Here is a 23,802-nt window from a genome sequence, read left to right as displayed (position 1 = left end):
TTCTTTATGGCAGAAGTTTTCCCCAAGATATAATAGGATCATGCTTATTGAGTTAATTTCAATACTAAAATTATTCATGGCTCCTCTTCCCTTACGATAAAGGCAAGCCATGAAGTAATAAAATTTTTTATATTAGATATGCTATTTATCTAAGTAAAGATACTCCCCTCTCTCTGTTCTACAGATCACAGATGACAGTTTATATTTCTACCCTCCCACAAGTCAGAACTCCATGTTCTGAAGGTTAGAGGAGGAGAAGGAGGCAAGGGTCTCCAAGCATGAAACACTTGAATCTATGAGTCCATTTGATCTTAATTCTTCAGGATGCCTATACTAACAATAGCCAACTTAGAGATTATAATAATCAAGACCTGTAAACAAATTTCAAAAAGAAAAAAGTAATCAAATGTCGAATCCGTAGGTGTGTCTTTAAATACTTAGAAATATTTTAGAGTGAAGATGGATCAGACAGTTGACTTTAACTTCTTACACAGCCTGGAAAATGGACCCAGAAAATCCATCCTACAGATAAGAAGGATGCCAGGGAAGAGGAACAATCTTTTCTTTATTGCATTTCTTCTAACTCATTTGTTTATCGTCTTTTTGACTGGCTGACCACATCTAGCACTCCTGACACCATGTTCTCTTAAACTTTCCTAAAAGATTACCTTTCTTTTCCTTAAACAGCATGAATTTCAGTGGAAAGTGGGGGTAACGGGAATCAGTGGTGTTATCCTTGAAAGACATGTTACTTAGTATTCTCTGTCTTAGTCTGCAGAGCTGCAATATCCACAGGACAAAGACATAACCACAGAAAAATAATATTGACAACTAAAATGGTGTCAAAATTGGGAACTACAGTGTGTCTCTTTTTGTACAACCTTTCATTTTTATCAAATTAAAACGACTCCATAATATATTATAACCCAAAATATCACAAGGATTTATACTGTATAAATGTCTTATAGTCTTACTGTAAATATAGAAGCCAGGTGAATAAAGCCAGGCAACAACGTCTAAAACTGCTGCTATACATTATTTTCAAAACAGTGTCAGATCTATACATGAAACGCAAGGTATTTCAAAATGAAAGCTATTTGTTGCCTTTAAATTTCACAGAATTAATGTTGAGACATTTTCCAAATCATAGCAAACGTACATATCCATACCAAGATGCCATTCATGTAGCCAGTACACAGGAAGCAGATGTACGGACAATCACAGAGATTAGCTAGTAAGTATTCAATTATTCTCCAATATCATAACGCACACACCCCGCACCCCATCTCTGACAGTAAGAGAATAATCGACCTGCTCGAGCTGGAATCAGATTCATTTTCCTCTTCACTAGTGCCATCGTCCACTTCTGGTCTCTCCAGCCAGTGTGCACCAGCACAGCCTTCTGCTGTAAACTCAAATGCAGGGACATCAGAGGTGGATGCCATTGGCCAAGAAGGTGAATTCTGAAAATCCAGTTGGCTGGACCTTCGGTAACCAATTGAAGCCAAAGGCAATTGTAGGTTACACGGATCTAAAAACTTTCTCCCACCGTTTGCTCCAGTCTGACCTCGGTTCCAAAATTCTCCCTGCTGGCTGTCAACTGAAGAATTAGATGACGCTTGATGGCCAAACCACCTCCACCTGATTTTCAAAATCTGTTTCACATCAAACTCTTTGCGAGAACCAGACATCCTCAGAGAAACCGAGTGATCGTCTAGGCAACGGGCAAAAAGAACGGCGCACAGATTTGTGCATCCAACCAAGACAAGAGAAGTATATTCCCTGCTGTACCGAACAAATAGCTTTAAAAGAAAATAAGTCGTTCAAATATATATCTACATTTACTTTCATCCCAATATATCAGACTATAAAGAACAAAGGATAATGAATAAAGATGAACCGCGGTGGAACATTCCGCTCAATCAGAGCAAACTCTGATCCACCTATCCTGAAGCAGCCCCAGCACTTTCCCAGCTCCCCTTCCCATACAGACCCTGTGCTCTCACAAACACTGACAGCATTCATTAAAGTCCTTTCAAATGCAGAACACCACCCCCTTCTCTAAACCACAAATGACAGAGACTGAGAGCACTATCCCGCTGCAGAATCGAATCGCAGCCTCTAGTGCTCAGTGCGTTAACTCTTTTATTGCTGAAACAAGAGTCGTAGCAGAGTATTTTCCTTTGTACTTAAAAACCACTTTACCACCAGCAGTAGTTCCTGCTTTTAAACCAAGTTCCTAGATGAGATATCAAAGAACAAGTTTTTTTAAAAGCATCTTAAATGAGATATGAGGATTCTTGAGTTGTGTTGAGTGGGGATAAGGAGGAGGGTCTAAGCTGGGGCTCTGGACTGCCGGCCACTATCCTCCTGTCACCTCTCTCTTATCCCAGGATGCATAGTGACATCCTTGGGTAAGAGTTCATTTCGACAAAGGATAATGAGAAAAACTAGAAGAAAAAGTTTGAAAATGGACCAAAATATGTCAGTACTTACTCTTTAAAAGAGATACCATGACACCAATATCACTCTAATTCAAACAGGGCTGCTTCCACCAGTTTAACACAGAGATTTCCTTCCTCGGTGGGGCTCAAGGATACCAAGATGTCCTTAGCTGCAGAGAGCACTGGACAGTGGCTTCTGTGGCCAACAAGACAGAGCAGTGCTGTGGACATGCTCACCACAAATTGATAAGGAAAAAAATTAAAAATTAAAATACTAAATACTTACTTTGAGTACTCTGCTAGGCGTGGTGGAAGACAGAAATACACACATACTAATATCTAACCTCCAAAATGAGTAAATACAGTTACTGAAATGAATAAAAACATTGATTAGTTAAAATATAAAATATTATAATAGTGTAATTTGCAATTTGTAAGTGCAGAACAGAATTTAGGTTTTCACTACTGAGCCCCATGTCAAATAATTTCACATAAAGCTATTTAGACATTGGCTAACCAAAAGAAAAAAGTCTGTTTTGGAGGCATAAAAATACCATGAGGCCTGTAGCTTAACCTCATGTGGCCCCTAAAACTAAAAACTGCTCAGAAAAACAACAAGAAGCATGAAAAGCCACATAGAGTTTGGTACTGTGCACTGGGGAAACCTCCAATCAGTTCCGTTAGCTCCTGGGTAGGAATGGTTTAGGCTGAATGATTCGGGATTTATATAAGCTGGGATGTTAAAAGCATGAAATGAACAGTTGACAAGGAAAAGTTCAGCCAGCCAGCCATACCTGGTTAACTTTAAGAACAGGAGAAAGTTAGGTGAAGGAAGGAGGCAAAATACCCTGAGCACAAAGTCAAGGTGACATTAAGTAGGGTGCCTAGGGGAGTGATGCTCTCACCTACATCAGACAACTATTCCAATCACTGAGTCAATATGATGTCACACCCTCTTTTACAATGCTGTTTGGGTTCTGATTCCCCAGGCTGTAAATCCTACTCCTCTCTCAAGGTTATATACATCTTCAGCATTGCCACCCTTACAAACAACTCCATTTCTCTGGGGCTTGTGGTTCCTAATGCTAGCAGCCAATCTCCTTCCTGACAAAAGTTTCTACACAGTGGAGATGTAGCTGTCAGTGGCTGGGATGACCAGAGAGTGCGGTAAGCCTTGAGAGCGCAGGTGCCAAAGATAACAACATCTAGGCAAAGCATGGTATACACTGCCACAGTGAGAAATGTCACAGCAACCGTGCATAAGGACCTTACCTTCACTTCATTCAAAAAGAGCCTGCCAACTACTTCTACACACAGCATGCAAAGGGAAGATCACTGATATCTTAGAGCTCTCAAGGTGCTTTTAAGCGTATATGCTGACAAAGGAAAGGATCATGAAATGCTACAAAAAGAACAATCTGTGTGTCGTGTGTGGTGGTACACATGTGCAAGCCAGAGCTAAACAGCAGGTGTCTCTCTCTGTCATGCTCTCCATTAGTGACAAGACAGGGTCTCTCACTGAGCCAGCTAGCTGGCTGGCCAGGGAGCTCTTGGGATCTGTGTCCTGCCTCCTGGCCAGTGCCACAGTTACAGGTATGATGTTTACAGTCATGCTCAGCTTTCTACATGGGTGCTGGGGATTCCAACTAAGTCCTCGTGCTTACCAAGCAAGCATTCTTACCACTGAGACATCTCTGCAGTCCCACAAAATAAATTTTAATAAGTATGATTTTATATATGTGAAATTTTAAATTGAATTGAATCAATGGGAGAACATTTTGCCAGTGCTCTGAATTCCAGGAAATGCTGTTTGAAATAGCTAGAAGTGGTCTGATTGTTATCTTGTCTGGTGAGTCCTTGAAACTTGAACTCAACAATGGCTTTCATTAAGGACTACTGAGACATGAGACATTTCTCAAAAGTAATTCTCCAGCATAAGAAATTCAGACTTAAGGAGCCATGGATGTTGAACTATGAGGTCATACCCTTCCTGCTAAAAGGGTCCAAAGGACCTTTTATCAAAACATAAATTGAATGTATACCTGCTTACAATAGTAGCTGTTCTGAGCAGGCTATCAGACAGGCTCCACAGTTTGAAAGGGACACCAGGATTGGGTTGATGGCATCAACTGCTGCCATCACAGCCAGGATTTAATTCTCCCCTCTCTCACTCATAACCTTACTTTCACACATTTATAAGAATTTTGATTATTGTTAGAAGAAAGATCATACTCTATATACAATTTGAACATTTTCCTTTCTTTTGAAACTGTTTTAGGTTACGTGAAAGTGTATGTGATTAGATGCACATTTGAGTGCAGGTGTCTCCAGTGGCCAAAGGTGTAGGATTCTCTTCCCCTGGAGCTGGGGTTTCAGAGGTTGTGAACCACAACCCTACCTGGGTCTGGGAACTGAACTGTGTCTTCTGGAAGCAAACAGCAAGCGCTCTTAACCACTGAGCCATCTCTCTAGCTCTGCATGTTATTTTGCTTATATAATTTCATAATCACATGGGGACATTAACTAATAAACCTTTTAAACAGTTTCCTGACATTTCATACTTGTAAAACAGTTCATTACTATCTCTTTGAGGTAGGCATGGTGGCTCAAATTGTATATTTCAGAACTATGGAGGCTGAAACAGGATCACTGCCATAAGTTTAAGGCCAGACTGGGTCACATCTCTAGTTCCAAGTCAGCCTTGTCTATATTGTGAGACTGTGTCTCAAACCAAACCAAACCAAACCAAACCAAACCAAACCAAACCAAACCAAACCAAACCAAACCAAACCAAACAACCAAGCCAAGCCAAGCCAAGTCAAGTCAAACCAACAACACCCATCTTGCAAATAATAGGCTTTGAGTTGCTTTCAAGGTTTTGTTTGCTACTAAGGGCAACACTTAAGTAAGTGTCCAGGGAGGCTCTTGTGTTTACACAGCTAGTTCCCAGGAGAATTGTTGCATTGAAGGTATACGCATTTCAAATCTGCATGTTCAACTTTCCTCAAATCCACATTTCAACAGAAAAGAACTACCCTCCTCTCATCTCCTCCGCAGGCCTGACACTGGCAATGAGACTGTAATTCTTTTGGCTCTAGATGACTTCTGGCCTTGAGCACATTTTTATAGGTCCACCGACTGTTTCTGAACTGGCTACATCTATTTTTTCCTAGGCCATTTGTCTTTGTCTTATCATCAAGTAGAGGCTTGCTATATATTTTATATTTTCAGAAGGTATTGTTCTTGTTTTAGATTTTTTTCTAGTCTATTTCCAGATGGACAGCAGCTAGCTTTTTACCTTTAGAGGAATGCTAGAGTAACAAGAGTTTAAATCACAAGTGGAAAGCACAATGTATTTTCATGATAGGAACCAACCAGGTAATTTTCACTAAGGTTCAGGGACAATGACAAGCAGTTCATGCTCCTTTCCAAAGGAAGTCACAACCCTTAGCACAGGCTCCTTTTCTCAAACGTATTCCTCTGTTCATTATTGTCCTAAAATTTAATCATGGACTGGGGCTGGAAGTACAGCACATGTGAAGCTTCAATTTCTCCCACCGCTACCAAAAACAACCAGATGTCTGAACCACCTGATGACTCTATGATATTCCAAACACACACACATAATATGTATACACATATTATATACAATGTGCATATGCAATATATGTTACATATATATAAATGTGTGTGTGTGTGTGTGTGTGTGCACGTGACCACTAAAATCCTTTCTGTTGGTGACAAGACCATTGAGTTGTCCCTGGTTTTAAACTTTTGTCAATACTGCTGCTATGTACACTCTTGTGTACATAACACCCAGGCCTAGTGAGAAGTGCTCAGGAGCAGAGCACTGGCTGAGCATATAGATGATCACAGTTATGTGGGTATCTGGGGCTATTACATTATGGAGAGCACATGTGCTCCACTCTGACTGCTGCCACACTGTTCACACTCCTAAAGCTGTGCCTCAAAACTCCCACTGCTCTATCTAGCTGACACTGGCAATATCGGTCTTTTTTTTTTTTAAGGTTTATTTTGTTTTTAATTACGTGAATGTGTATGTGTATGCAGTGCCTTTGGAGAACAGAAGAGGGTGTCAAATTCCCTGGAGCTGGAGTTAAGGTGCTGGTAAGAATCGTGCCATGGGTACTGGGAATTGAACTCAGGTTCTCTAGAGAGCAGTGCACACAGGTAACCCCTGGGCCACATCTCCAGCCCATCCATCTTTTTATACTCTTGGTCTTTTTTGTTGGGTTTGTAGAGTTTTGTTTTTACATTATATTTGATTATGAGTTACAATGAGTGTGTTTTCATTTTAATTCATGTTTCAGATATCAAAATGGATGTTTAAGGCCTCTTCCTCTGTATTCCTATCACCTTAGTTCATCTCCTCTCTTTGTGGAAGCTATTAACTCTCTCATATTCCCTATATGATAGGCTGCACACTAATGTTACTAGGCCACGAAAATCAGCATTTATTTGTTTTTGAGACAAGGTCTCACTATGCAGCCCTTGATGGCTAGGAACTCAATATGTAGACCAGGCTGGTCTCTTAACTCCCTTAGCTCCACATCCCTCTGAGTGCTGGGATTAAAGGTATGCACCACCACACCCAGCTGGCAAGCATTTCTGTGAATAATACTTTTATTTCTGACCCATTAGCTTTCACTCCACAACATAAGACTGTTTCAACCAAACACCCAAGTCTGGAGAGAAGAGCTCACCAGGCTGGAGCTGAGCACTGCTTGAGCATACAGAAGGCACTGGGTAAAAGCTCAAGGACTTTCCCTGATACACCTTAGTGTTGAATGATCAGAATGGGCTTCATTAATTAATCTATGTATGTAATTTCAATCTCTTAAACGCCATCCCCCAACCTTCCTGTTTTGTCCAATGCACTCACCACTGCCTGGCACTGCTCTTTGTTTATTGTCTATAACCACACTAAGGTAACTCCCAGTAAAACTTTTAGTCTGAACTGTGGCCCAAGCACTTGGCAAAGAATCATGCCACTAAACAGATCTACAGTGAATGAACCCAGCAAACATAACAACAACAGAAGCATGCATCTAAACTGCATAATTCAACTATAAGATAAATCAATAACCTATTATTTTAAAGATATGAGAAAAACATTTACCTTTGATGACAAAACCTTTTAAAGACTGTTTCAACTTGAGAGGAAAGTCACAGCATGATGTTATAAAAATGTCTTTTTTCCCTTTTCATCCTTGAGGTATTACACTTTCATCAAACTGATTAAACTCTGTACCTCTTTTATCTCAATAGCTTTGCTTTCCTTCAAGTTGAACTTGAGATACAGAAGTCGTATATTGTTTAAAACAGATAATGAGTCTATTATGAATACATTTTTCAAAAAGTAATTAAGAACCTGTCTGAAACATCTGCTTTAAATCTGTTCAACTGCTGGACTGTGAATTTATGTCTCTATCCAGTATTACAATAAAAACAAGGACTTGTTATTAAAATAGAGTGTGGGTGACCACACTTGGAGGTGTGGCTTTTGAAGCTCTGCCTCTGGAGTTTCCCATGCCCAGGCCTTAGATATGGAATAGAGTTTGTGAGTTCTTTTACCTTCTTCGTTGTCTTGTTTTTAGCTCTGATTTGAGCCAATCATTTAAATCACTAATATTTGGTCACTACCTTACACAGTAAATCATTATGAAAATCTCAAGGCCAACACAGTCAACTAACCTGAACCCTCTGGGGCTCTCAGAGATTGAACCATCAATCAAAGAGCATGATGGACCTAGGTCCCCTACATATATGTAGCAGATGTGTAGCTTGATCTTCATGTGGGTCCAGTAAGTTACTGGAGCAGCAACTTACTCTGACTCTGTTGCCTGCCTGTGGCTCCTGTTCTCCTAACTGGGCTGCCTTGTCTGGCCTCAGTGGGAGAGGATGTGCCTAGTCCTGCAGTGACTTGAGGTGCAAGGGTGGGTTGATACCCAGGGGGTCCTCCACCTTCTCAGAAGTGAAGGGGAGGGGAGACAGTGGGGGGCTGAGATTGGGATGTAAAGTGAATAAATAAGTAAACAAAGAAATAAATGGGGAAAAATCAAGTGGAAGGTGATGAATGGCTTACTGAATACTGACTAATCAAGGACTGGGTCCTGCAGTTAGGTAAGGACTAGGGTTTTAAGGTGATGAGTTAGAGACATGGTTCAAGATGATTTTGAGAATGGTGAAAATGGTTTTCAGAGGGAAGATGCTGTGAGCAGAGAAAACAGACCATGACAATGTGAGAAGCACAGTTTAAACTCGGAGCAAACAACAAGATTTGAAAGGGAGATGAATGTTAAAAACATGGTAGTATAGAGACTGACTTAGGATGCTTGTGGCTAATCAAGAGGAAGTAAAAAAATTCAGTATTTTCACGTCTGTGTGGTTGGGAAAAAGGGTGCCAAAGACAAGGAAACTGGGAGGCAGGTTTGGAAGGACCAAGCTGCTTATTTGAACTATAAATGGGGCAGCTGTATCATTCGGGTTCTCTAAAGAATCAGAACTGATAGGATGAATATATACATATTAAAAGGGGATTCATTAGAATGGTTTGCAGAATGTGATCTGGAAAGACAGAACCTGGGATTTATTCAGTCTACAAGGCTGGATGTCTCAGCAGTCTCAGTCTGGTGCTGGAGACCTGGAGAGCTGCTGGTCTTCAGTCTATAATGGAATCCAGAAACAGGCTCTAATGTCAGTGAAGAAATACCAGAGCAAAGGGATAGGCAGACTTGCCAGCAAAAGTGAGGGCAAATACTCCCAAAGCAAACTTCCTTTCTTCTATGTCCATGTATTTAGGCTGGTCCTTTGGCTTCAGATAATCTGAGCATGAAAATCTTTCACAGCTGTGCTTAGTAGCTTGGGTTTTAGTTGATTCCATATATAGGCAAATTGACAACTAAGATTAGCTATCATCACAAGTCTACCACTTGCCAAGTTGACACACAATCATATCTTAAGCCATGATAAATTTCCAATGAAAACAATAACAGGTCATAATTTTGCCTAACACGATATGATGATTCCATGAACAACTGCAAATGCAGTATGTGCTTTAGAACAGGAAGCAAAGTCCCCTGAAGAATGCTTAGTCTTTCAGCCTCTCAAAACTTAAATATGGCAGTCAGGCATAGTGACATACCTTCAATTCCATCACTCACAAAACAGATAGGAAACAAACTCTGTGAGTTTGAGTTGAGCTTGGTCTACAGAGAGGGTTCCAGGCCAGCCAGGAATACATAGTGAGGCCTTGTCTCAAAACAACAACAACAGACCCTCTTAAATATGATAATATAGACTTACAACATTTTACCACTGATATTTTCTTGATTGATGTTACATTATATAACAAAGAAATAGAGGAAAACAAACACAAATATTGGCTTACTATATGCATATATATGCACAAATGTGTTTTTAACAAAAAATAGGACAAATATTCTCATGTCAGTTATAGCTCATTTCTGCAGCTGGTCACCTGGCTTTAGCTGGCATTTAGAACTTCCTTCCTCTACTGCCTATTCTTTACTTCCTCCACCTTGGCCTCAGCAGGTCTTGCCTCTTTCTCTGGAGAAAAGAGCAATCCCTTCATTCTTGGAAGAATCCCTTTGCATGGATTGGGTTGTAGTTTCCCACTGACTTTAATCACAGGACATGGCAGCACAAGAGACGCCCTAAAGGATCTCCAGTACTCCAGACATGTCTTCTCTTGCTTCAATCACCTCCCCTAACACTGTTTCTCCTTCCTTAGGCTGTTGGCTTCCGGCATCAGAAGCTTAGAAGTGGCGGTGGGAGAGGGGGTTAGTATTAGTTTCCAGTGCAATGGAATGTTTGTTTTACCTCCAGGAACAAGTGCTCACCTGTTTGGAACCCAAACCTCTAGGCTAGCAGAAACTGAGGTCACCGGAACAGGAAACAAAATTTTCCCTAGTAGTCACTAGGAATGATAGTGAGCAGACTCATCCCCATTCCCGTGCCTGGACCTGTGAATCCTGACTACAAGAGAAACTGTACCATGTATCACATACTGATTCAAAACATATACTATCTTTTGGAGAACCATGATCCAGCCTGCCAGGTTGCTGCCACCTAATTGTCCCTGTAAATGAGACTTTAAAAGGTCATTCTGCCATTCTACCAAGGGTAGAATGTTTTACCCTTAGGGTGTTTTTAGGGTGGTAGGGAGCATGTTAAGACCAGGGGATTCCATGAGCGTGGGCCTATTGTCACACTTCTTTGATGGTGGTCAGAACTGATACTGTGTGGAATGCTAGGGTAGTGGATAAAGCATTCTCTAAGTCCATGGATGGTAGTCTTGGCAGAGGGATGTAATCATGTAATCATGAGGAAAAGCAAATCCATAACCAGAATAAGGATCTATTCCAGGATTCAATATTGCCCTTCCTACAGAAGAAGTTGTTTAGTAGGTTGCAGGCTGGTCATCCTGGGAGATGGTGGCACATCAGGGGCTCTGTGTTGGTCTCTGCTGCTGGCATATCTGGCACTCAACAGCAGCTACAGCCAAGTCAGCTTTGGTGAGCAGAAGTCCATGTTGTTGGGCCCATGTTTAGGCTTCTGTTTGGTGTCTGCATATTGTACAGAACCAGCCAGGCCCTAGTCTTCTCTCCCTTAGTTAATCACCATAGGGTATATTCCATTAGGCCATAGGTACATGCTTAGGAGCAGAGGCATTGTGCCAGGAGTAGAAGAGGCATTTGGGAAACGTATTCCTGTAGCTTGCTGGTGTCCTCAGGACCCACCTTGACCCTTTCATGTATATCACTTCCATTTAATAATGGGTTGTTGCTGTGCACACCCTACTTTATGGCTTGGTGGGTCAGATAATACTCAGCTCATAGTGGACAGCTTAGATCTCATTGTCAAATGCTGTTTCCACTGAGGCTCAATAGCTGGCTAAGAGCTGACCCTCAAATGGTTCCCTTTAGCAGATGGTGCTAAAGCTTTGCTCCAAAATCCCAAGGGTCCCTGTTATGATTCAGCAATAGGGGCCTGCCAGTGACTCTGCACAGCATCCTTATCTGCCTCTGACATGTCAGATACCAGTAGGTCTCTTGGATCATATAGTCCAAGTGGTAGAGCAGTCCATACAACAGCCTGGGACTGCTGAAGAGCCTTTTCCAGTTCCAGGCACCACACAGGGCTAGCAGCTTTCTGAGGCACTTGGTATGTACTGCCTCCAGAATCTAAAGAGGCCCATTAAATACTGTGCTTCTTTCTTGATGGTAGGAGGGGCCAAGTGCAACAACTTATCTTTCACCTTAGAAGGAATGTGTCTGCATACTCCATAGCTCTGGCCTTTTAGAAATTTGACAGAGGTGGAAGCTCCTGTGAAATTGGTTGGGTTTCTTTCCCATCCTCAAATGCACAAATGCACAAGTCTAAAGCTGTTGCTACCTCCTGTTCACTTGGTTCAACCAGCATAATGTCATCAATTACGTCGTAGACCAATGTGATACTTTTGTGGAAGAGACAATCAATCAAGATCTCTTTAAACTAAGCTAGGACACAGAGATGGAGAGCTAATATATCCTTGAGGTACAATGGTACAGGTATACTGCTGGCCTTGCCAACTGGAAGCAAAATTGCTTCTAGTGGTCCTTATGGACAAGTACCAAAAGGAAGGTATTTGCTAGATCAATAGCTGCACATCAGGAAGTGGACTGTGGTGGTTTGAATAAGAACTGTCCCCTACAATCTCAGACATTAGAACACTTGGTCCACAGAGGGGGGAACTGTTTGTGGATGTTTACATAGAGCAGTCTTGCTGGAGGAAGTACATCACTGGACTCCAGCTTTAGATTAAAAGGCCTGCATCATTTCCAGTTCACTTCCTTTGCTTCTTGCCTGTGGTCTAAGATGTGAGTTCTCAGCTTTCTGTTCCTGCCTGCCGCTTGACGTCATGCCTCTCTGCCATGATAAATTCCTATCCCTCTGGAACCATAAGCCCAAAAAGATTTGTCATGGTATTCTATCAGAGCAAATAGTAACTAATGCAACAACCAAATGGCTACATATAATAGGGATCTAGAGTAGAACCTAGCTTATCTTTAAAGATGAACTGATTTAAGCAATGAAAGCTTCATACGTCTTTTTTGTTTTGCTGCAGGGTTGGGATTGAACCCAGCGCCTTGCACACACCGGGTGAATCTTCTGTGAATGGTCTGCACCCCCAGGCCCTGGTTTTTGACAAAATGTCTTACCATGAACTTAAAACTGCCCCTCAAGTTTCTGTGTAGCCTAAACTCACTACTGTCCTCCATCTCCCTCTCAGGTGCTGGAATTATAGGCCTGTGTCCAGATACCTGGCTTACTTATACACTTTGAAACCCCAAATTAAGATTGATATTACAGTGATAAATCACCGTTAAAAATAATTGGGGGATATTTCTCATTTAATCAGTAAATAAAAATTAAAAATAATTTTAGTTTAGCTGTGACAAGCTAAGGGATTTGGCTTTGTAAGCTCATCAAAAGCTTAGCAGTTAAGAGCCCTGAGATAGACTGAAAACTGAAGTATGGCTTCATGGTTAGACTCATCTAATAAAGGGATTTACCCAGATGAAAGTGCTGTAACACATAACTATAAGGTTAAGGTGGAAATGGAAGTGAAATAAACTCTAACCTTAAAACTAAATTATGCCCTCATGCTATGATGCTGTCATATCCCATAATAGTTGCTCAATTATCAAAATTGCTTACTTAATACTTTTTCTATGATGATGACAGAAAGGATTATAGCTTTCAAAGCATCTATAATTCAGGAACTGGTATTTAATTTAAAAGTTGCAATACAGAGATGGAGAAATGACTCAGTGGTTCAGAGCACTCAATGCTCTTCTAGAGGACCTGGGTTCAATTCACAATGGCTCACTACCTCTATCTGTAACACTAGTTCCAGTGATCCAATGCCTTCTTCTGGCCTCTGTAGGCATCAGGGTTTCAGTGTGGTACACATACATGTATGTAGGCAAAACGCCCATACACATAAAAATAAATGCATCTCAAAAAAAAAATCACGTAACAGTAGGATAAAGACACTCAAGGCATTCAGGAATAAGCTAAGACTGCTGCCGAGGTCAGTGGTACATTCCTAGTCAACCTGAAGCCCTTAGCAGAGGGCAAGCTCCCTTACCAGATGAAGCTGAGAGCTAATGCTTTAAATGAAAAAGTCAGTAATCATAAAGCTACATTTGTGTGCCATTAATGACATTGTCTTAATTCTAAATGTGTAAACGCACACTCATTCACTGGTCTTTTTGTACAGAGCTAAGGCCCTGTATTCAGTATTTATCTCCTGCTGAGTGTGGGTCTTATTGCATAAGCCGTGTATGATCTATTATGTATGATTTGTACTTAAGGTTTGTATAATGGAGAACTTAAAAGCATTTCTGAAAGAATATGAATACAGAACAACCTGGTCATTATGGAAAAAAAAATTTCATGTCAGACAATGAATGAAACCCAAGGCATCCTTAATGGAGACAATACACTTAGTGATGCCGACTATTTGCATTCTTGTCTGGGCCCCTTTTTCTTTTGACCAGGCAGCTGGTTCATGATCTTTGACAGGGACAACTTGGGGCTTTGATGACTTTTCTCTTCATCATGTATAATTATCTAGCCTTCATTAAATTTGACAACAAACTTCAAATAGCTCATTTATACTGAAACATCACAAAGCATTCAACTTAATTTTTATGGCATTCTCTTTATAGTCATTAATTTAGATGTTTACTGATTTTACCATTGCTCTAACTTTGCAGCTACTAAAAACAAGCTTGGAAATGAACACAGTCAACTTCCAGCTTAAGTGTGTACCCAACTGCACAGCTAGGGGAGGAGGGCTCGTGTCTCCTCAGAAGCAGCCGTGGAGGCCTGGGTGATCCCTGGGCCCTCAGGATCCATGCGTATATTTCCTAGAGGACGTTTAGGTTGAAGCAGTGAGTCAGTTCAGAAGGGCAGTGAGAACCTATTTCAGAGAACAAACAAGCCTGTTGGCTGAGCATGGTGGCGCACTCCTTTAATCCCAGCACTCTGGAGGCAGAGGCAGGCAGATCTCTGTGAGACTAAGAGCAGACTGGTCTACAGAGTGAATTCCATGCAGCCAGAACCACGCAGTGAGACAAGCAATCTAGCAAATGACAAATAGTCTTTTATGGCTGGAAGTGTAGCTAAGAACATGTGCTTAGCACATGTGAGGCCCTGGGTTCAGTTGTCAGCATTTGGGAAAGAAACCAGAAAAGAGTCCTTTGTCTGGATAGCTGGTGAACGGGACGGTTTCCTTGCCACGCACTTCTCTTAGTTTGTGCATATACATATTTGCAGGCACAAGGATGGAAACCGAGAGGCCACGTAGATGGGGGAAACCATGGCTAACTTCTTGCCTGATCCATGATTTGGCAAATGTGCCGTGACACCCAAATGTCTGATGCGTTATAAAAAGCAACAGCGTGAGTTAACTGCGATTTTGTCTTTTACTGACTTGAACCAAATCCAGAAGTGTTGCTGTTCCCTTGAAGCTTTACAGTAATGGAGGTAAAAAGGTAATCAATCAGTACTCTTTAGGCACAAACACAAACAAAGTTGTCTGTGGTCTCTGAATACATAATGGGGAAATCACAGACCGACTTGGTCTGATGCAGGATCAATCAGGTTTTCCAAGTGCTTATGTTAGAACAGCATACAGTTGGTACGGAAATGGGAATAAAGAATAATTTAAGCAGCTCCTACTCTTGCTTCTCTCCCTTGCCTCTTGCCCCCTCGCTTCCCTTCTCTCCCCATTTCCTTCCCCCCTCTCTCCATATGGTCATGGCTGGCCTCTATTTCTCTCCTCTCTCCTTTCTGCCTTTCTCTATCTCTACAACTCCCCTCCCCATGGCCTGAATAAACTATTCTATACTTAAAAAGAAAAAAAAAAGAAAGAATAATTTAAGCAACAGAGGGGAGACAAATGTGATGACACACAGAGAGAGACAGAGAGAGACAGAGACAGAATGAGTGTGAATTAGAACATGAATGTGAGGATAGGGATAAATTGACACAGCCCTCACCCAGAAAGCAGAAAGCCCTGGGTTTGATCCTCAGTCCATATCAGTCCTTATTTATTTATTTGTTTGTTTGTTTGTTTGTTTAATTTATTTATTTATAGACAGGATTTCTCTGTGTAGCCCTGGCTGCCCTGGACTTGCTTTGTAGACTAGGCTGGTCGTGAATTCACCAAGATTCACCTGCTTCTTCCTCCCAAGTGCCAGGCCTAAAGGCTTGCGCTGCCACCCCTGGCCTTAGTCCAATTTTTTAAAGAAGAGGAAGGGGGGGGGGAAGGGGAAGAGAGAGTAGTTTTCAATTGCTCATAATCAGAAATGGGTTCATTACTACAAATGTTAACTAAGCCAATGCCATTCAACAACTCACTGGCTTGCCCTAACATGTAACTTAAAAGAAGAGTAATTTTTTTAAAACCACCAACTTTTTGTTATAGTCCTAACAAGAAGCACAGTGGGACAGGGTAGTGAATGAAATGGCAGATCAGTGGACATAACCAGTAACTTAAATGTATCTTAGGCTAAACTCAATGTTCTTAAGAGGCCCTTCAGCTGAGTGCTGGTGGTGCACACCTTTAATTCCAGCGCTTGGGAGGCAGAGACAGGGTGGAACTCTGAGTTCAAGGCCAGCCTGGTCTACAGAGTGAGGTCTAGGACAGCCAGGGCCACACAGAGAAACCCTTTCTCAAAAAACCAAGAATCCCTTCAGGGTGATCTTTCCAACCTCTAATGGGGTGTGGGGGTGACAAGAAATAACTTGAACTAGCTAGTGAACATAATCACAATGCAGTGTATTCGTGCACAAAAATGTCAAAAGTGCTTAAAACTATCTAAAATAAAACCAATGTTTGAAAATACAGTGAATTAAAAAATAGGAAAGGAGAAACAAGCTGTGTCTAGCCTCTTTGAAGGACTGCTGAGACTTTCCATAATTTTAATGTGCTATAAGATGCAGAATGGATTAGCCCTTCTTTCCACAAATAACAGGAAGAAATGAAGTAACCAGTCTCCAACTTCTCCTAACTAGTCTTCACAGGACTCGACTACACCCTTATAGCTAAAATTTTTATTCATTTTCAATCTCCTACTTGATCATAAAAGTCAACTCATTTGGCATGGGATTCAGAGTTTTTAATGTCTTAGTGGTCCCACTTGCCCTGCCAACGTCCTATCTTACTATTATCCATCTATTTCATACTTCATCTATAACTGAAAATAATTAAACACATTAGATCAAACCAAGGAAAACAAATACTACTGAATACTGCCAAGTGAACACATACACTCACTGTGGACGTTTGAGTTAGCAAACCTTCCCCCTTCTGCATTTAAAGTTAACTCTCTTAGCTCTGTGTCCCAGCAATGGCAATCTGTAGAATTAGGCATGTCATCTACATTCAAGGCAACATTACTCCTAGTAAAGATGGCTTTCCGGGTTACTCAGTTTTCACTTGGATTCATATAAAGAAACCCTAGCTTTGCGGGGTGGAGGTGGGGGGCTCTTATGATAATTCATATCCTTTCCAAGATCCTAGAAGCTAAGTTTATGGAGCTGTAAGAGACTTCATGTGTTGGGGACATGGATTTTTAAAGCTAGTGGCTTCTGTACCCACCTAGTTGAGCCTCTTATGAGATATTACTCAGATGATACAAGCTGCTTGTATGGACTTCTGTGAAGGTCACTTCTAGCAATCGGGAACACCGACACAGCCCTGTGGTCACTGTGTGACTGTCTTCTGAACAAAGAAGCCTCTGTTTCCGCAATCTCACTGATTAGATGAGTCCACTCCCATCCTGCCTTTACACAGCAACAAATGTGTAAGGACATTTCGGAGAATCTAGATCTTCTGCAAACTGAACCTAAGACCCTCCTTTAACCTTAACCCTGATGGGTCTTACCTGTCATGTACAGCTAGTTATATCTACTCATATACATGAAGTCTCACTATGAGCCCTGGGATGATCTGGAACTTGCTACTTAGCTCAGGCTGCCTCTGTCAAACTTGCTTTGACCCCTCTGCCTCTGCCTTCTAAGTGCTGGGATTACAAGTATGCGCCACCATACCCAGTTCTTACAATAAACATGGCTTTTTCTCACTTCCCTCATGTTTTTCTAGTAATCCCCTCTTCCAGATATCAATCTGGAAGGAGAAGCTGGAGACTGGTTACTTCATTTCTTCCTGTTATTTGTGGAAGGAAGGGCTAATCAATTCTGCAGCTTACAGCACATTAAAATTATGGAAAGTCTCAGCAGTCCTTCAGATAGCTGAAGTGCAGCTATGGATACCTTTTGACTGGGAGGAGACACTGCTAGAGAAGACGAGCACACAATGCTAATAGAGATTAGTAGGGAATAAAAATCAAGTTGGTGAAGAAATATAACAGCAGGATGTTAAATTCTAAAATGTCCAGATAAAAGGTGTCCTGGAGAGTGGTTTGCTTGGTAGGAAAATGCTGAACTGGTAGCACGGAATTTCTTTCTGCAGTAATAGCTTTGAGGTGAAGCCAGGGAGTCTTGGGTAAGGATTGAAGGACATGAAGTAAGGCAGACAATTCAGTCACCTATATCTTGGGAGAAGAAGAAAAAGGAAAGAGAGAGAAAAAAAAACGAATTTGCCTGTGTTTGGAGGGTGCATACACTAGCTACAAGTCAACTCCAAGATTCCCTTCTCATCCTGATTATCATAATCAATCTTTCCCAGTACAACTTGCAAACTGATGTTAATCATACAGATTTTTTTAAAGTGGCATCTTAGGTTTTTTTTTAACCTTACGCTTCTCAGCAAGCTACTAGAATGGCCTCTTTCTTTTTTACAAAGTTGCCAGTTACTTTGTTATTGTTTTAGAATCAACTCCATTATTTCCAAATTCTGACAGTGAGATCACTTAAGCCTTAAGTGGTTCTCAACCTTCCTAATGCTGTGGCCCTTTAATACAGTTCCGCATGTTTCGGTGACCCCGATCATAAAATTACTTTTGCTGCTACTCTAAAACTGTGTTTTTGCTACTGTTATTAATCATAATGTAAATATATGATATGCAGATGGTCTTAGGTGACTCCTGAGAAGGGGTCATTCCACCCGCAAAGGGTGGTGACCCACAGGTCAAGAACCACTGAGGCTAACCTCCATGTTGCATTTACAAAATGTTAGGCTTGGAGAAACTGCAGATGTTCTAGTTTCAAGCCCGTGAACTCTTGGATGAAAGCACCCTTGTAAGAGAAAAACAGAGAAAGGCTAGTCAGTAGAGAAACAGAGCGATGGCATGCACACACAGAGAGAGACTGGAAAGAAATCACACAGGGAAAACAGCCCTACTTCCAATTTACTATTAGTGATGCCAAGGACCTCGAGGCCCAACTGGGTTTCTGGTCTCTGACATCGACACAAAGCTACATTGCTGCTAACAAAACACTCTGGTTGCTTAAACTAGTTTAAGTAATTTTATATAACTTGTTAGGAAATAAACCTTAAGAGCAAAACAAAGAGAGAGGAATACAAAATATAGTGTTTGTGTGTTTGAGTGTGTGAGTTATACTCCAAAATTTTGTTAATGCCTCCTTAAAAAGGAGAGAACTCAAATTATAGCTATTTTCTTTTGGCATTGTAAACTCCCATTCACTATTTTATTTTCAGAAGACCTAACAGTGCCTTATACAAAGTTAACAAATGTTTATTGAATGGACATACAATTCAAAATGAAACTCACTTGATCAAAATAGTACAACTAATTGTGGGGTTTTTCAATAGCATTTCATTTCAAATTAAGATGTTCTTTATAATCCTCATTACCATAATTCTGTCTAAACACACACACACACACACACACACACACAAAGAAATGCTGTTTTCCATTTTTTAAAATAGAAGACTGAAAACCATGGTAGTACAGCTTATTCAGATCTTGTGTTAACTCTTAGGGGCATGAAGCCTGCTTAGTAGAGTGGTCATTAAGCCTGTTCACAGATGGTGGCAGGTCTCTTCCGTCTCACACAGGGTAAAGTAGCAGTTCTCTACGTCTTTGAAGTTAAGTATAGCTATGAGTTGTATGGTCACTTCCAGTGGAAGCCTTGAAGAGGCACTGTGCTGTTATTATCCAGCATATCCTTTCCTCTCTCCTTCCAAGTGTGGAAGAATGCACGGAGATGCAGTCTCTAGCAGCCTGGGGGTCAAGTGACCACCTGAAACAGAGCTCTCATGCTGACCCTTATCAGACATATAGTATGGCAGAAAGAAACCTTTGCTGACTTAAGTCACTAAGACAACACGAGGGTCTTCTGTGACCACAGCTGAACCCATTCTGTTTGATTCTCAGCAAACATCTTTTTCATAAACAGGGTGAAGAGAATAAATAGCATTGACTCTCAATTTTTCAGAACACTAACATTTAGTATACCTGTGCCCCCACCCCAAATTACCTTTGAATAGGAGTATTGGACTTCCATAGGTCAGCTCCAGATAAATTTTCAAACCAATCCCTCATCCTCTCAGCCCTCGTTGCCTGATTTCTGGAACCCAGGATCCAAGAATATCTGGATAAGATGAGTCTTGCAATCCACACTCTTGCCACCTCATTTGCCTCCTTAAGGCTGTTTTACTACCAGTACCCAGTAAATTCTCAGCATTTATTCCACAAGTGAACTGTTAGCTATAACCACACTAGTCTTATAAACTAGAATATAGATTCAAAGGCTCATAAACTTGCTGGAAACAGCCCCAAACATTAATAAGTGCAATTATAGTTTTTTGGGTTTTTTGTCTTTGTTTTTTGTTTTGTTTTGTTCCAGATCTCTCTCTCTTTTTATTGTTGTTTGAAACAAGGTCTCAAATCTCATTATATAGCGTTGGATGGTCTGGAACTTGCTATTTAGGCCAGGCCGGCCTATAACTCATAGAAATTTGGATACCTCTGTCTCCAGAATGCTAGAGTTAAAGGCTTGTGCCACCACACCTAGACCTTTTGCTCTATCTACTGTGTGGCATATTTTCTGAGATCTTTTATAGCTGCAAAATATAGGGTTTTACAGTAAACTACTAATACAAATAATGTTTGTGACAAGATAGGATGCAAACCACATATTTATATTCACTAATAATTGAAGGTAATTCCTCAAGGATTTGTACTTGCCTAAACCTAGTTCTAACTCTCAAACAGTAAACATTCTGCAGCATGAATGAAAAGTCCTATAGGTCATATAGTCCAAGAGGTTAATTACTGAAGATCTTTAGAATATGGAAGCAGCCTTTTCCTTTGATGTGTTAAAACCCCGACTTCTGGATTAGCTTCATTTTGGTCCTTACCAAATTCACTAACTTCAAACATTTTGCTCTCCAATTCTTATCTTAAGCAGTTAAAAAAAAAATCTATTCTTCCATCAATCAATTTTACAGCAGTATGGTAAAAACTTTCAAGAAACTCTGGGTTAAAAAAAAAAAGCATCTATCTAATCCAGATATCTCCAGTTCATCTGAGCTCAGAATCTGTTTTCCATCTCCCTTGGCCTGGAGCTGGGACAAAGAGGACCTTGTGCACAGCAGACAAGTAAGTGTTCTGCCACTGATCACAGCTTGGGAAATACTAGTTCAGATCATCCCAATCAGGAGTTCCCTCTAATTTCAACAGGCCCTATGTTAAGAACACTTTTTGGGTGTGTATGTGTGTGTGTGTGTGTGTGTGTGTATGTGTGTGTGCATGTGCAAAATTTACGATTTTCTGCTGGGATCTTTTAAAAAATGTCAGCTGCTACACTATCTCTCTTTCTTTTCTTAGGGCCCATAAAAAACCTGTTTCTCTCAGGTCTCATTACTAGAAAATGCCTTGCTTATGCAGAATAACTGACTTTTTTTTTTTTTAACTGTGGAATTATAAACATGCTTACTGTGTTCCTTTCCTGGCTCTAAGGAAGTTCAAAACCCAAACCAAGACTCATGTGTAACACAAGCCCTGATAGCATGTACTTTCCATTCCTTCCCAGCCTGGCTTTTTTCCTCAACCTCAATATTCTCATCTAGTTTGTTTAACTATATTGTACACATCGACACAAATTTGCTTCAAATATCTGGATATACATACTCTCTGGGAGTATATGTTCATCCTTTTTTTTTTTCTTACAATTTTGTATCTATTTCTCTTTCCTTGTCACAAATATATTAGTGTATTCGCCTTTACCTAAAAGTGTTTTAAATCCCCATATGGAACATAAATATTCATTACAAGTAGTCAAACCTGTAAATGCTGAAAGTCAGAGGAAAAAGAGAGTTGTGTTTCCTCCCCCTCCCTTAACAGCGATCTAATTAATAATAAAAGCCTTATTAAACTGTATATTAACAGGAAGATTTATTAAACCACTTCCTAACAGAAAGGAAAATTAACATTTATTGTGCATCGGGTAAAACTGCCAGGCACATAGTATAGCAGTTCCATTTTCAAAACAAAGTTGGAGGGCATCTGCCAGCGCATAATTCCTGAATCATGCAGAAGAATGGCAGTGGAAGGGGCATGAGGATACACTCTGTATATCCCTTTTAGTAAAAGTCTCAAAAGTAAGGTGAGATAATCATAATGGCAACAACATATATTCGCTGACAGCCAAGTTCTCCCAGCACTTTCTACTTGCAGAACGCGCACTGAAGCAACTGTCTAAATGCCAAAAGTTGTGACCAGTCAAAACCAAACACAGGAAACTACAATCTCAGTCTTCACTTTTGAGGTTAAGGCCATTACTTAAACTTTAACAAGGTGTGTATGTTGTAGGGGCTCAGAAATAGTTTCCAGCGTGTTTTACTCTAGGGAACAGTTCTGGGGAACAGCACTCGCTCCACCCGCCGGGCCATCAGTGCCGCGTGGAGAACTTTGAGCAACTCCAGGGCGGCAGGGCCGCGTTCCGGGAGGTGGGGTGGGGCACGGTGAGGGGAGAAACCGGGTTCGAGTCCCGGTTGCAGCTCGAAAGCCCCCAACCCCGGGCCGGCTTCTACGGTGGGCAGGTCACCCTGGCCAGCGAGTCCTAGGATCCCGAAGGGTCGCAAGTGTGTTTGGGAGCTGGCCTTAGCCAACCGCGCCGAGGAGGAAGTCGCACTTACCGCGGGGGGTCAGGAGGGAGGCCCGGGGTCACCGAGGCGCGGGGCGGCGGGCGGGGAGGCTGCGCTGAGCGCGGGCGGGCGCGCTCAGCGGAGGGATGCTCGGCCCCGCGCGCGCCCCCAGCCCCTTCCCCACAGCGTCGCCCCGCGCGGCGGCCCTCCCGGGCCGAGCCACTCCTCTCCGTCAGGCGACGCCAGGCCAGGAGTCAAACTTGTCCCGCAGCCCCTGAGGGGGCGGGCGGGCACGCGCGCGATAGTGAGTGGGGGTCGGGCACACGCTCGCCGGTTAGTCCCGGCGCGGCCGCCCCGCCCCACGACAGCAGACCCCGCCCACCACCGAGTCCCGCCCGCTCCGCCCAGGGTGCTAAGCTCCGCCCCCTCGCAGCTGGGCCCAGAGACCGAGAATTCTGTTCTCCTGAAGGGTACAGGTCCCGGCTGGGAGAGCCTGGGCACCCGGTACATCTTCATACTAGGCGGGGCTCCGGCGAGGGAGGGCGGGCAGAGCGTACTCTATGGAGCTCAGAATGGGTCAGCCCCTAGAAACTGGGAGCAGAGGAATTCTTGGGGATGGGAAGTGAGGGAGAGTTCCCTCTGCAGGACCGGAAGGCGGCCAGAGGGAGATGGCCTCTAGGTCTCCGCTTGATGGGGAAAATCAGCAAAAGTCAGCTTTGGTATGCTCCTGAAAGCTTTCTTCTTGCAGAAGTCTGATAAGTTTGCTGAGTAGTGGATTTGTGCCATCGAAGCTATGATGTGCAGACCCCGTGGGTTGTTTTACAATGGTGGGATATAATTTGCTCCTCTATACGACATGTAACTGCTGAGAAAAGCAGACATCTATCCAATACCTGTAGGTCAAGCACTAATCTGTGACACTTTGTTACCTCATCCATAGTAAGAAACAGCTATGATCCCTGGGTAGAAGGAAGAAAGGAGGGGACTCCCGTTCTTTCTTCCGTGAGCCAGTCATAGGTGGATGAGGTGCCTAGCTGAACTTGGTTCTGAAAGTAATTCATGTATTCAGTGTGTGTGTGTGTGTGTGTGTGTGTGTGTGTGTGTATACTTGGTGCTTGAGACTTTGACATGGCTGTCCCTCTTCCGTGGTGGTTAATTGTGGCTATTGCCCCAAAATAGCATTTGCCCACAAGGTCTTCAATATGTCTTCATAATAAAAACCCAGTGGGAAGCAATTGTCCTAAA

General features: G+C 42.0%; 1 protein-coding gene across 3 annotated transcripts in view; it reads right to left on the bottom strand.

Moving 5' to 3' along the window:
* The window catches only part of Klhl5 (kelch like family member 5), a 61,986-nt gene extending 39,064 nt beyond the window's left edge, over positions 1–22,922 (bottom strand). The window contains exon 1 of one of the 3 annotated variants that reach the window (XM_031342403.1): positions 22,609–22,922. Coding sequence is in view for 2 of the 3 variants with exons in the window: in XM_031342402.1 (XP_031198262.1) it covers positions 1,312–1,691 (380 nt within the window). In the remaining variant the exon portion in view is untranslated. Of the gene's footprint in view, positions 1–1,311; positions 2,101–22,608 lie in introns of those variants that run through there. The other 2 variants (XM_031342402.1, XM_031342404.1) reach the window with 2 other exon arrangements.
* Positions 22,923–23,802: the final 880 nt, after the last annotated feature.

Source organism: Mastomys coucha, unplaced genomic scaffold, assembly GCF_008632895.1.
Source record: "Mastomys coucha isolate ucsf_1 unplaced genomic scaffold, UCSF_Mcou_1 pScaffold22, whole genome shotgun sequence".
NCBI classification, from domain to species: domain Eukaryota; kingdom Metazoa; phylum Chordata; class Mammalia; order Rodentia; family Muridae; genus Mastomys; species Mastomys coucha.
Note: the sequence above shows the minus strand (reverse complement) of the source record. Positions and strands in the feature narration are given on the sequence as shown.